The 12,400-nt window shown below is 41.8% G+C and overlaps 1 protein-coding gene across 2 annotated transcripts; it reads left to right on the forward strand.

The window, feature by feature from the left end:
• Nucleotides 1-4,447: 4,447 nt before the first annotated feature.
• On the forward strand, nucleotides 4,448-9,342 carry LOC104602900 (protein SAR DEFICIENT 1-like). Of its 2 annotated transcripts, XM_088904477.1 has the most exons (9): nucleotides 4,448-4,689; nucleotides 5,150-5,225; nucleotides 5,829-5,884; nucleotides 5,978-6,471; nucleotides 7,698-7,858; nucleotides 8,017-8,211; nucleotides 8,317-8,419; nucleotides 8,711-8,839; nucleotides 8,986-9,342. In XM_088904477.1, exons 1-9 carry the CDS (start codon nucleotides 4,451-4,453, stop codon nucleotides 9,030-9,032), a joined length of 1,500 nt encoding a protein of 499 aa, XP_088760603.1. In that variant the 5' UTR covers nucleotides 4,448-4,450; the 3' UTR covers nucleotides 9,033-9,342. The 2 variants fall into 2 exon arrangements, with proteins under 2 accessions (XP_088760603.1, XP_010265059.2); XM_010266757.2 differs by lacking the exon at nucleotides 8,986-9,342 and having other exon boundaries at nucleotides 4,450-4,689; nucleotides 8,711-8,982.
• The last annotated feature ends 3,058 nt before the right edge of the window (nucleotides 9,343-12,400 follow it).

The raw sequence follows: 12,400 nt of genomic DNA on the forward strand, positions 1-12,400 counted from the left end.
TGGGGCAACGCAAGACGGGGTAGCACGTCCCTGAAAATCATCACGAACAATTACGCTAAGATTGAAAGGAAGAGCTCTTGGGTTGAAAGGGAGATGAGTATCTCTGACATTTTGCGGTTCTCAAGCTAACTAGTTTGCAGCTTGGTTGGCCTCACGGTAAGAATGCTGGTAGTTCACTTCCACCTTGTACAGTCTCTTGATCTGTAAACAATCGTTGATGATGCTCTTCGGTTTCCACGGAGGGTCGATAACCTGTTGTAAGCCAAGATTGAGTCCCCCTCAATGATAACAAGGCAACCACTAAAATTTAAAGCCAGATTGTGGGCTTCCCAAGCGGCCCATGCTTCAACCAAGTTTTGGCCTTATCAATAATAGTTGGAGGAGGAAATGTCACATTGTTAAAAATTTTGTGATTTCTACTCTTCCACAAGAAGGGCAATTTTTTCCCTTCTCATAGCTTTCATTTCCCTTACATTCCTCACAAATTCTTGACCACTAATCTTTTAGGCTATGTTTGATTTGAAGGAAAAGGTAGGGAAAAGAAGGAAAAGACAGGGATATATAAGGTTTGTAAAGGTTTTCCTAGCTTTCCCTTCCTTTCCATGCATTTCCCTTCAAACCAAACATAACCTAAGGCATCATTCTCTTTTGGCCCTATATATTTATCAACAAAGCTGATCCAGGTTTGAGTAGCCAAGCCACAACTTTTGAAAACATGCTCAACACTCATCCTCCTCACAGTGATTACATGCTCCATCTATATCAATCCCTTTCTTTCTTAGCAGAGAATGAGATAAAGAAATGTTTTGACTTTTTGGGGACATTTAAGTTTCCAAACATTTGAATTTCACCTATAGGAAGAATTAGAAACTGAACAACACTTGGAGTATGCCGTTTTGATTGAGAAAACACCACTTGGGCATAGATTCCAAATAATATTGTCCTCTTTATCCTTCTTTGGAATGTAAATGGGCTTTATGCTTTTCCATACTATAAGAGGAACTGATCTTCTAATCTTGTCTTCATTACCTAGTGATGTAGGAATATCTGGCAAACCTGCAGATCTTGACACATGGCGTCGGTTGGATGCATCTTGGCCGTCCATCATTAACTACTATCAACCACTCCCAACTGCTACACTTCTAAGGCAACTCTGGCTATAAAAGGGGCTCCCACAATGAGGTAAAGACACATAAACTTAAGCTCTCCTCACTTGCTTGGTTTGACCCCTCACAGTCCTCGACTAACTTGATCGTCAGAATTTTCGCCCCTGGGATAACTCCTAGGGCCTCTGATATCTTCTTTGACTCAGCAGGTTGGACCTGTCAGCTTTAGACACGAGAAATTATGTTGTTGCCCTCAGCTCCGTATTTAACAACAATAATTAGTGCTGTCTATGGGAAACATCTTCAAGACTTTCTCTTAAGAAAACAAATTTAACTTAATCAACTAGTGTTTATGAAATTGCTGACAAGCAAGACATCATTCATAATGTTCAAAAGTTAGTCATGATCAACTAGCTCGAGCTGGTCCTGAACAAGCTAGACAATTAGGTCCAGCAATTGGACAATATAGGGTTGTCGACACAAATTTTGTGCTAAATTTGGGGCACAAAAAAATGCAGACAAATTCAAAGAAATTTATTTATTTATTTTTTTTTGCAGAAATGTAAGTGGGATACAAAATCTTTTTGTTTTGCAAAGGAAATCCTCTGATTCTCTTGTCTTGGACAAAATCCAAAAAGCACGACTGGAACTTGCAATTATGAGAAGCTAGTAACGCCCAATCTTGTGTGAACGAAAATTTATTCATGCTCAATCAATGATTAGAACGTGAACAACTGAAAGCAATATCCTCACTTGTAGAACTGACAGAAGCCTTTTGGATCACGGGAATTTGAAAATCAAAATTTCCCCGATTGATGTGGTACGAAGTTGTAGCAATTTTGGTGCTTCGATAGTTGAAGAATTGGAGTATTTGTTCTGTCTTTCTTGATCTTAATGCAGCCATTTTCTTCTCCTTTTTCAAAAGCAACGAAAGCGGTCGGAGACGAATTCGGTAGTTGAAGGGGGGAGCCGAATGAGAACAGCCGAAGGGAGGAGGCTTGTTGTCCTTTCCCCATCTATTTATAATGGGTAGATCCGGCCATGAATTTGAATTCAATTAGCTGGTGTAAATGATACGGGCCCATTAAGATTGGTGATCAATTTGTGATCCCCATTTATTAGGGAAATGGATTGGATTTCCTTCCAATTATTTAGAGCCAAGTGACACTTGGCAAAGGAGGCGGGCCCATGAAGAATTCAGTCCATTAACCAGCCATTAGTTCCTTCCATATTCGGTCCATTAAACTCATATCGAATCCCATATCAAATTCTAGTTGCCTTTTAAATGGGATCTAACAAATCATAATTAAAATTTTGTCAATCTGTCATTTAGTGAAAAGTTCCAATTTGTGATTTTCTTTCTAATTTGATCTTTGTATAAGACCGGTGCACTTGGAAATCAAGTGATTAAATCACTTCCTTTAATTAGCCTTTTTATTAGACCCCACTAGTATCTCTTTGGACTAATAAGCCAACACACTGGATCCCACCTATAAAAATCTCTCCTCTTAGAGGGCCCGCCAATCTCTCATCTTGGGCCCAAAAAAACTATATTCCAACAAGGGTATCTAACAAGATGCCACCCACAGGGTGACCGTCCCGTCGGAAGCCATGAACAGCACAGCGGGCGATCTGCTCATTTTACCAAGAACATGCATGATAAGAATTCACATCTATACCTCAGATGCACATCTTGGCGTGTACTGGGAACATCTCTCAAAATTATATTGGAAGATGTTCTCAATACACGGTTGAGATATGCTGTGGGACGTTTATGGGCCCCTATATGAACTCGGGCGATAGCTTTTGTTCCAATTTGTTTAAACTGGTCTGACAAGAATAATTTAGTATTTACTATTAAACGCGTACGCGTAGGAGATGTTCCCATCAGGAATAATTTAATGCTGTATACCATGGTTTGATCTAAATTGATGGTAAACCGTTGGTCCCATGCATTTGAAACAAGATTAATTTTTCACCAAACCCACCAATCGGGCCCAACTCGTTGTACCTTTCAAGGATTTAAGATATCTAATCTGCAATTTCCGGCCTGGTTCAATAGGACATCCCATGTCCCATGTGGTTCATCTTATATCCACATCCAAGTCAGCAACTCAGCATGTGAAGTAATGGACGAGTCAAACAGAGCATCAACACGCAAGTTTACTAATCAACTTTCAAAAGGACAGCAAGCAGCAGCAGCAGGCGTAGTAACAGCAGCTATAAGATAAATTTGGTGCCGCGTTAACCTCACATCACCTTCCGAGTGGTTACGCCCTCACCTAGTATTGCTATCTGATCGATTTTTCTGTTTTTTATTATCGCATTTTATGTCTGAAATTTTTTGGTAGATCGAGTTTGTACTAAAATTTTGTGATGATCGTTTTGACTTGACGTGAGGCCAAATCAAGTATCGGCATTAGTAATTAATTAGTGAAGATGAGAGAATCATTTGGATCACTTTGTGTACTAAAAGTGAGAAAACTTTGTGTGATTCATAATTTTTCTTTTGTTTTTTGTAGTTGATTTTTAGTCGTTTATTCGTTATGGTAGGTGTGGCGCCTGAAAGCCTGAAACAAAACTAGACCGTTGTGACTTGGCGGGAAAGTGCTCGTGGGTCAGGGTGCTGATATCCTGGAAACTGGTTCATGCTCAAGATTTTGAGAGAGAGAGAGAGAGTACGACTCCACATGTTCAGGAGGACTGGAGGTGCCCAGATGACAATAAGGTTTTGTTTGATTTGAAGGAAAAAATAGGAAAACCTTTACAAAGAGAAAATGTAGGTGAAGGAAAAGGTATAGCCCTCAAACCAAACACAGCCTAAGGATTGTCTAGGCTTCTTATACTCCAAAATAGTTATTGGGCCTTTAATTTGTATTTAGACAGTAAAGCCCACTATAATTAACAACATGAACATACCCGTCCCAAACCCAAAACACCTCCAACCATTGATGAAGGCGGGATTCGATCTCAATTCACTTATGAGTTATGGTTAACCTGTTGATAGTTTAACTTTCGAGAGGTAAGAATCTATATTAATTGCTTATTATTTTTGGTGAACCATCAAAAATGAACAATAAAACAAAGCATGTAAAAAGGCCGAGCCCAATTCTTAATGGGCTCCATCCACTACGGAGCTCATGGATTAATTTTGTGGACAAGACAAGCAGAGCCAAAACCGAAAGCCAGAGAGTGAGATAGATTGGTTTGACTTGCTGGTGGAATGACGTGAACACGTATGATGTAATGCGCTTCCACGTTGTCTATGCTTCCCAGTTATTTCGTCTTCACTTCTAGGTAATTTCTTTTAATTTTTGTTCTATTTTAATATCCTCCTACGGTCTATGGGTTCTCCCGCCCTATATTTCAGCAGAGGGAGCGCCGAGACGGTGGTTACCGCTGATAACAGCTCTCTTCTAAGCTTTTCTCGACACACCCCTTCTCCATCCATCTCTTTGTTGTTTTCCACGCAGACGCAGTTCTTATTTGAAAGAATGGCAGCCAAAAGGCTTCTTGATGATTCCGGTCGGGACCCAGCTGAGCCGGAGGGCAAAAAGATGAAAACCAGACCTTCTTTTGCTGCGTCAGTATTCAATTTTATCCAATATTTCTTGTTTTCTTTTACTTTTTCTCGTGTTCTGTGTAAAAGAAGCCGGTTTTTCCATGCTCTATCCTTCTTCCACATAATAGTTTTCGACTTCTCCATCTCTCTCTCTCTCGCTCTCTGAGCAGTATTTTTACTTATTTTTTTCTTGAAAAATTCAGCTCTTGTGTCTTGTCTAATTTGAATTCAAAATCTGTTATTTCGATACTTTCCGTACATCTGTGTCTTTTCCAAACTCCCATCTGTTATTTGATTTTTTTTTCGTAATCTGTTCTTATGCACTTCAGTGCAACTTATTTTGAAATGCTATATGCTCAATTCACTTGCTTCTTAAGAGAGAGAAAAAAGAAAGAAAAAAGAAAGCCTAAAGATGAGATGTTATGAATGATTTAGATGAATTTACTATTGTTTTGACTTGGGTTTTCCTCTCTCTTGGCAGTGTAATTTCTGAAGCTGTGATGGTGAAATCCTTACAAAACTTCTGTTCAGCCTTGGAGCCATTGATTAGAAGAGTGGTATGTTGAAGAATAAACTCCCATAAAACATTCTTATTCTGAATTCAATAAACTCTTTTACTGACATGGGTTTTCCTCTCTCTTGGATTTTACAACCTTTTAATTTTCGAGTTTGAAGAGACACTTTAAAAATCAAAGATTCCACATCTCCTCCACATATTAATTATTAACACTTCTCACCCATATAATATAGTTTCACCAAACCAACGTTACATCCTTCAATGTTCTATAATTTGCTCGTTTGTTGTTTTTCTGCATTGATATCTACTACTTGCTGTCTTTGGAAGACCAAGTCCATGCAAAGTCTTATTTTATTTTAGGTAAAAGATTAACATTAAATGTCATAACCTAACTTTGTTATATATTTAGGATCTTGCATTTGATTAGTACATTTATTCTTTATTAATATATAATCAATGCTTGGATCGGATTAGTACTAGATAGCCCACCTGTTTTCAACAACTAAAATGGAAATAATCTATATATATGTATCCTGTTTGAACATAAAAGAAAAACAAGATGATCATAAACAAAGAGAGCTAGTTATAAAATTAGAACTATGCTTTTTAGTTTTATATCGCATAACATTCTCTATTTGTTTAGGTGAAAGAAGAGGTAGAACATGGGCTGAGACGCAGTGCACGCTTGCAGCTGCAAAGGTAATATATATATTGATATTAATATATGCTACTATTCATTTATTTTTCAATAAACTCACAAATGCATAACAACTTCGTTTTTAATATCTTTAGATCTCCTTCATTGCAATTCCGAGCACTTGAACCTTCAAGCTACATACTGAGTTTCAGCAATAAGCTTTCACTCCCAGTGTTCACGGGGAGCAAACTTGAAGATGTAGACAACAGACCACTTCAGATCTTTCTCATGAACACTGAAGGCGGTCAGCAGTTTCGGACTTCCCTCCCGCAGCCGATCAAAATAGAGATCGTTGTTCTTGACGGAGACTTCCTTTCTGATGAACGAGAGGATTGGAGCAGTGAAGAATTCAATAACAAAATTGTGCGAGAAAGAGCAGGGAAAAGGCCATTGCTCACCGGAGATGTGGCCGTAACCTTGAGGGATGGGTATGCTTCCATCGGGGAATTCTCGTTTACTGATAACTCGAGTTGGATTCGCAGTCGGCATTTCCGATTGGGTGCAAGGGTGGCTCCGGGAAGTTATCAGGGTGCTAGGATACGTGAAGCCAAGACCGAGCCCTTCATTGTTAAAGATCACCGAGGAGAATGTAAGTTTGTTCTACTCATCAGTCATAACTCTCTTACAATGAATCTGGCTTGTTTTCTAGACTAGAGTATGCTACGATTGGTTCCAGACATTTTAACAAATTCTCTAGTTCCTACCCTTTAAAGCAGATGACAATTGACAAAGACCGGATTACCCGGTTCAGGTTCACAGATGACAGACCAATGAGACCATGGAGAGCTAATTAATTGGGCTTGGGTTTGGGTCGAGAAGTTCAACTTCAACCCATATGGCCATACTTGTTAATTATTTGGGCTTGTCTTTGTCTGATATATCTATGAATAAATCAGGTTCAGCTTCTTGGCTGGTCGAACCTGATTTTTCTTGGCCTATAAAAAAACAAAAAAAAAAGTTATTAGAAAAATCTCGTTAGGTAAAGCCCTTTTTTCTTTTAAATTTCTGAAAAGAGGTAAAACTTGAATCTGGGCCACATGACCCTATTTCGTATGGGCCCCCATGTCTTGCAACCTATTCTATATCGATAATGAAATGATCAGGACAGCCGGACATATTGTTGTGTGGGACCCGGGGGTCAAAGCACAGACCAAATATTATATATTATTGTTGTATGGACGGTGGAAGGAAGGTCCTATCACAGCTCCCTCCTCCAAAAGAAGCCAAAAAGGTTATGGTTGTGAAACCATTTTTTTCTATCCTGGGAGAGAGGCTCTCTTGGTCTTGGATGGAACCCACAAGATGTTGTGTCATGATACTTTCAGTGTGCAACACATGGGCTCGTGGGCCCGACACCACAATTTCGCGTCCTTATGCCTTTTTCGGCTTGTGGGCCGTGGCCTAGACAAACCCTTGGAGTTGGAAATAATCAAATATGAAAGCTTGACTCCGGTCAACATAAAGCGAAAGATTCCATTATACAACTTTTGATTACCGTTTCTATCTTTTGGGAGTCTCTAGAGTTAATCAATCAATTCATTAGCAATTTAGCATGGTGAATGATGGCCATAGATCCTGGGACAGGGATGGTTATATTCAAAAATAAACGAACCTGAATGGCCGAAACGATGATCTTAGCCTATGGAAAGAATAACGGTCTGAGACTGAGCTAGCTATCTCTTAAAAATTAAAATATGAGCCGGAGGCCACTTATCCTGCCATTAATTATACGCCAAATCATCTGCTATTCTTTTGGATCAATTTCAAAATAATTAGTAGATTAAATATTTTTATGTTAAATTCTTTGCTATACAGTATATAAGAAGCATTACCCACCAATGTTAGACGACGAAGTATGGCGTCTGGAGAAGATAGGAAAAGAAGGAGCCTTCCATAAGAAGCTAGCCTCGGAGGCCATTAACACAGTTCAGGACTTCTTGAAGCTCTGGGTTGTTGACTACGCCAAGCTAAGAAGGGTAATTAACCAATATCTGTTGGTACTCTTTACAGATTTAACCTTTAATAATACTGCTATATATATATATATTAATTGTCACTACTGATCTAACTAATGTCAATAACTAAAGGCAATTTCTTAGAAGCTGAATTGTTATATATATGTTGGGTGGCGCAGGTATTGGGCGTGGGGATGTCGGACAAGATGTGGGAAGCGACGATCAAGCATGCCAAGATGTGCCCAGTGGATAACAAGCTATATAGGTGCTTTGGACGAGGCTTCACCATATATTTGAATTCTATATGTCAAGTTGTAGCTATCATGCCTCAAGGCCAGAACTACCAAATCTCCAACTTAACCACTTCTCAGAAGGTATATTTGCTTCGCTTTCAGTTGTTTCAGATGCACCGCACTCTAGCTACATTCCATTAGACATGGTGATCATACTAATTTGGTCTTTCAAACGAAAATTTTCAGGCGCAAGTAGATCAATTGATTAAGGATGCATACAATCAATGGGGTTCGCTGGAAGAGCTAGATGGGCATAATCTATCTGAGAATGCTCTAGTGGCCACTCCAGGTACACAAATGGTTTTTTTGGCTTGTTAATTTGCCTCCTTAGGTTCAGTTTGGAAGGAGTACAAATACAAATATGTGCAGTGCAAAATCTTGTATTTTGTATGTATTTGCACTGTACATATTTGTATTTGTACTCCTTCCAAACTGAGCCTTAAGATTCCATATTTGCATGCCTAAATGAACCAGTTGACTTTTATTACCCCTGGTTCATCAGGGTCTAGTTATTGAGGATTGACGAGGACGACCCATCATTTGGGTACCAACTCTAACTTGTTTTAACTACTCTCTACAGGTTATATGGAGGCGTATTCCACTCAGCATCAAGACCTCACAACATCTATCCAACAGAATGAATTTTTCGATGGTGGATTTGCAGAGCTGGACAACCTACCAACTAATTCACATATGGCATATGATCATGGTTGGTCATAAAATCCAGCATATTTGAACTCGTTTATAGAGAACCAATGCCAATTTCAAGCTAAATGGATTGCAGTAGGAGTAGTCAGTAGTGTAAATCTGTTAATACCATGTAGTTCTCTAGCTAAATGCATCGTATCCTCTCAGTAAGTCGCCGCCCCTTGGTGAAATGTCGTGGCTATGGCGCAAGATGAAGTGATTTGCTCCCGAGGAATTCATTTGCCTTTTTGGTGCTTCAGTAGTGTTCTGTTTACCACTCATCTCATCAAACACAACAGATGAATGCTCATGTAAATGTTTGTTGCCTGGTTTTGTTTTCCTGTTTTCCAACTTTTCCTTTTGGGAGGATTAAAAATTAAAGCTTCAAGTATGGTGGCTAATATCCCACTGTTTTGTAGCAGTAAGCCTTTTGTCTCAAGTCTCAACCCTTTTTGTACTAGTTCCTTGTTAATTGCATAGTGTTTACTTCCTAAATGCAGCACTTTCATGAGAACTTTTACTGATTTTATCTATGTTACTCTACTATGTTTTTCAAATTACTAGTATATAAAAATGAGGATTAACAGCAAACTGTGCTGTGTTATAATGACTACAAAAAGCTTCAATATTGTAAACTGTTGTTAGAATGACCACAACAGTGTTTTCCAATGCATAGTTTGTTAGGCTCAGTTTGGAAGGAGTACAAATACAAATATGTAGAGTTTAAAACCTTGTATTTTGTAAGTATTTGTACTCTTTCCAAATTGAGCCTAAATCGAAATTGTAATTGGTTTGCCTGCTCTATATAATTGAGAAAAGGAGAACCATCCAATTATCCATCTCTTCACCTTAGAAGTTAGAATGACTTAAGGGATCGATCACCTATAAGAAAGTTGGTCTTCTTATCACTACTCCATAACCTTTAGCTAGGGTATTGATGTGGGGTGACCCAACCCAGCCCACGAGCGCTAGATCCGGGAATGAGATCTGCTACAACAAGAGTTACTCTGCTCCTCTCGTACAGAGTCAATCGTGGAGCACCCACGCATCCCCATAGAGCTCTCTGACTGCCCTTGTACGACACCCATCTCAGGCGTTCGTCTCCACTTACCTCTAGGTAGCTCAAATATAAATAGGGGTGCCCTACTCTAGGTAAGGGGAGGAATCTAATACAATCGACATCTGGATCTGGAATTGGCCTCTAACACATTTTGCCTTGTAGCACCTCGGCCACCTGCCTTTAGCTTTTACAACATTCGGAGCCCTCTCCGTCTCGGCCTGCATACCTCGGCCTCAGCAGCAAGCTCTCTAAACCTTCGAAGCCTTCGGCCAGCCTTCGGAGTCTAGGGGTGAAATTACTTTGTTGTCCTCGGCCATTTCGAGCATCAACAATTGGCGCCGTCTGTGGGAAGCGTCACTAGGACATTCCCTAAAAGAACTTTAACAAGCTAACAAGTCCCCAAGCTCCAACCAACCAACATGGTATGAAGAACAAGAAATACACAAAATCTTGTCACCAATGAACAATTCCAGGCCGTGCTCGACCACCTGGAGTACTTGACACAGTGAGTCGTGCAGAACTACCCCCAGGCAGGAGGTCACCCACCCCCAGGGTGACCACCCCGTTGGGGAGTCCACATAGCCGGGCTGGCATGGGTCCACCAGCCAATCAGTCCCCAGTCTCGGCCACGCGCAGTGGACCCTTAGAGTCCGGTAGTAGTCGTCCAACCAACCCGCTCTCCTGGACCTCCAGACCTCCCAGCCGAAGGGAGGAAGAACCGAAATGGTTAAAGGATAGCCGCCAGCCCTCCGAGCAGCATCACCAATTCCAAATGACCAATCCGAGGGACGAAGGCGGATGCCACTATCGCTCCAATGCCCATTCCAAGGCCGAGGGCTGGCGTCGAGCCTCTTCCCCTCATGTCTCGGACCTCCGAGACGTCTTGAACGACCATTGTGCTAAGCGTGAAGCATGCGGTCTCAACTCTAAGCACTCTGGAGTCCGCGTTGAACACCATCGTGTTCGTGAAGACTGGGATGGCACGTAGGGCATGTTTGACCCCATGTTTGCCGAACTCTGAGCCGGGGTCAATGTTGTCAAAGCTGAGCTCCGACAGGTTAAGGAAGGCCGAACTGACACCTCGGTCGGACAAAGCAGCTGCCCAAGGAGAATGGATGCCTTCTTCCTTGACATCATCGCCGAGTATCTACCCCCAAACTTGAAAGCTCCCACCTTGGAGATGTATGACGAGAACACTGACCTGGACAACCACCTGGAGAGCTTCAGGGCGCTCATGATCCTGTATGGATATTCTGATGCCTTGACATGTCGGACTTTCTAGGCAACCTTCAAGGGAGCTGCTCAATGGTGGTTCTCAAGCCTCCCACCTCGATCCATCAACTCGTGGGAGCAGTTTTCCATCATGTTCCTTGCTCGCTTCATTAGTAGCTGGCGCCCCCAGAAAAGCGTTGTCTCGCTGATGATTGTCAAGCAGAAGTGAGGAGAGAGTTTGCGGTCATACATCGACCACTTCAAAAAAGAAGAACTCGAAGTCCGTGACCTCAACCCCCTGGTCTCTATGCATGCCGCTATTAACGGGCTCCTCCCCAGCTCGGCTCTCAAATGCTTCGTTGCCAAAAGCTAGCCGAAGATGAAGCTGGAGTTCCAAGAAAGGGCTCAGAAGTACATTGTCGTCGAAGAGGCTTCGGCTATAGACACCCATGAGAGAGGCACAAAGCACCAGGATGGAACCCTTGAGAAGAAGAGGAAGAACGGAGACCAGGGCTGTAGTAACAGCAACAACAAGAGGAAGCCACCGGCTTCGGCCTTGGTTTACAATTAGTACACACCACTCAATTCCACCTGCACACAAATTCTGATGCAGATCGGGTAGGAGAAATTTATGAAGTGGCCTGAAAAGTTGAAGAAGAACCCCCATAGGGGGAACCCCAAAAACTACTACAAGTTCCACCTAGGTACCGACCACGAACCGATGACTGTTTTGATTTAAGATATGAGATAGAGTCCCTCATTCATTGGGGTCACCTTAAGCAGTACGTCGGAGGCAAGGCCGGCGCCTCGTCCTCTCAGCAGCAGTAGCACCACCACCAACAAGCAGTAGGCGTCATTGATGTCATAGTGGGAGGTACAGCCTCGGGTGGAGCCTCGGCCTTGGCTCGCAAAGCCTATGCCAGGCAGCTGAACATCTAGGGGCCGACCCCTAAGAAGTAGAAGAAAGAACCCCTCTCCTTTACGGACGAGGACTTGAAAGGGGTGGCAGTCCCCAATGACGATGCATTGGTGGTTTCGGTCGTCATTGCAAACTTCGTAGTCAAGAGGATCCTTGTTGACAGTGGCTTCTCAGCCGACATCCTTTTCTACGAAGTTTTTGAAAAAATGAAGATAGCTCTGGAGTGCCACCAACCAGTAGACGCCCCACTAGTTAGCTTCTCTGGTAGCATCGTTAAACCAGAGGGCAAGATTTCCCTACCAGTCACTGTTGGGACGGAGCCCCAACAGGTGGCAAGGATGACAAAGTTCCTAGTCATGAAGATTGACTCACCCTACAACGCCATCATGGGG

This window comes from Nelumbo nucifera, chromosome 4 (assembly GCF_055504915.1).
Source record: "Nelumbo nucifera cultivar China Antique chromosome 4, China Antique-T2T, whole genome shotgun sequence".
Lineage (NCBI taxonomy): Eukaryota > Viridiplantae > Streptophyta > Magnoliopsida > Proteales > Nelumbonaceae > Nelumbo > Nelumbo nucifera.

Bases quoted from the DNA above. Each gene is read 5' to 3' on its own strand.
- LOC104602900 (XM_088904477.1), top strand. From the start codon at position 4,451: ATGGGTTCTCCCGCCCTATATTTCAGCAGAGGGAGCGCCGAGACGGTG. The intron at 5,885-5,977 runs GTAATATATATA...TAATATCTTTAG, and splicing joins GCACGCTTGCAGCTGCAAAG to ATCTCCTTCATTGCAATTCC. The intron at 8,840-8,985 runs GTTGGTCATAAA...GTATCCTCTCAG, and splicing joins ACATATGGCATATGATCATG to TAAGTCGCCGCCCCTTGGTG.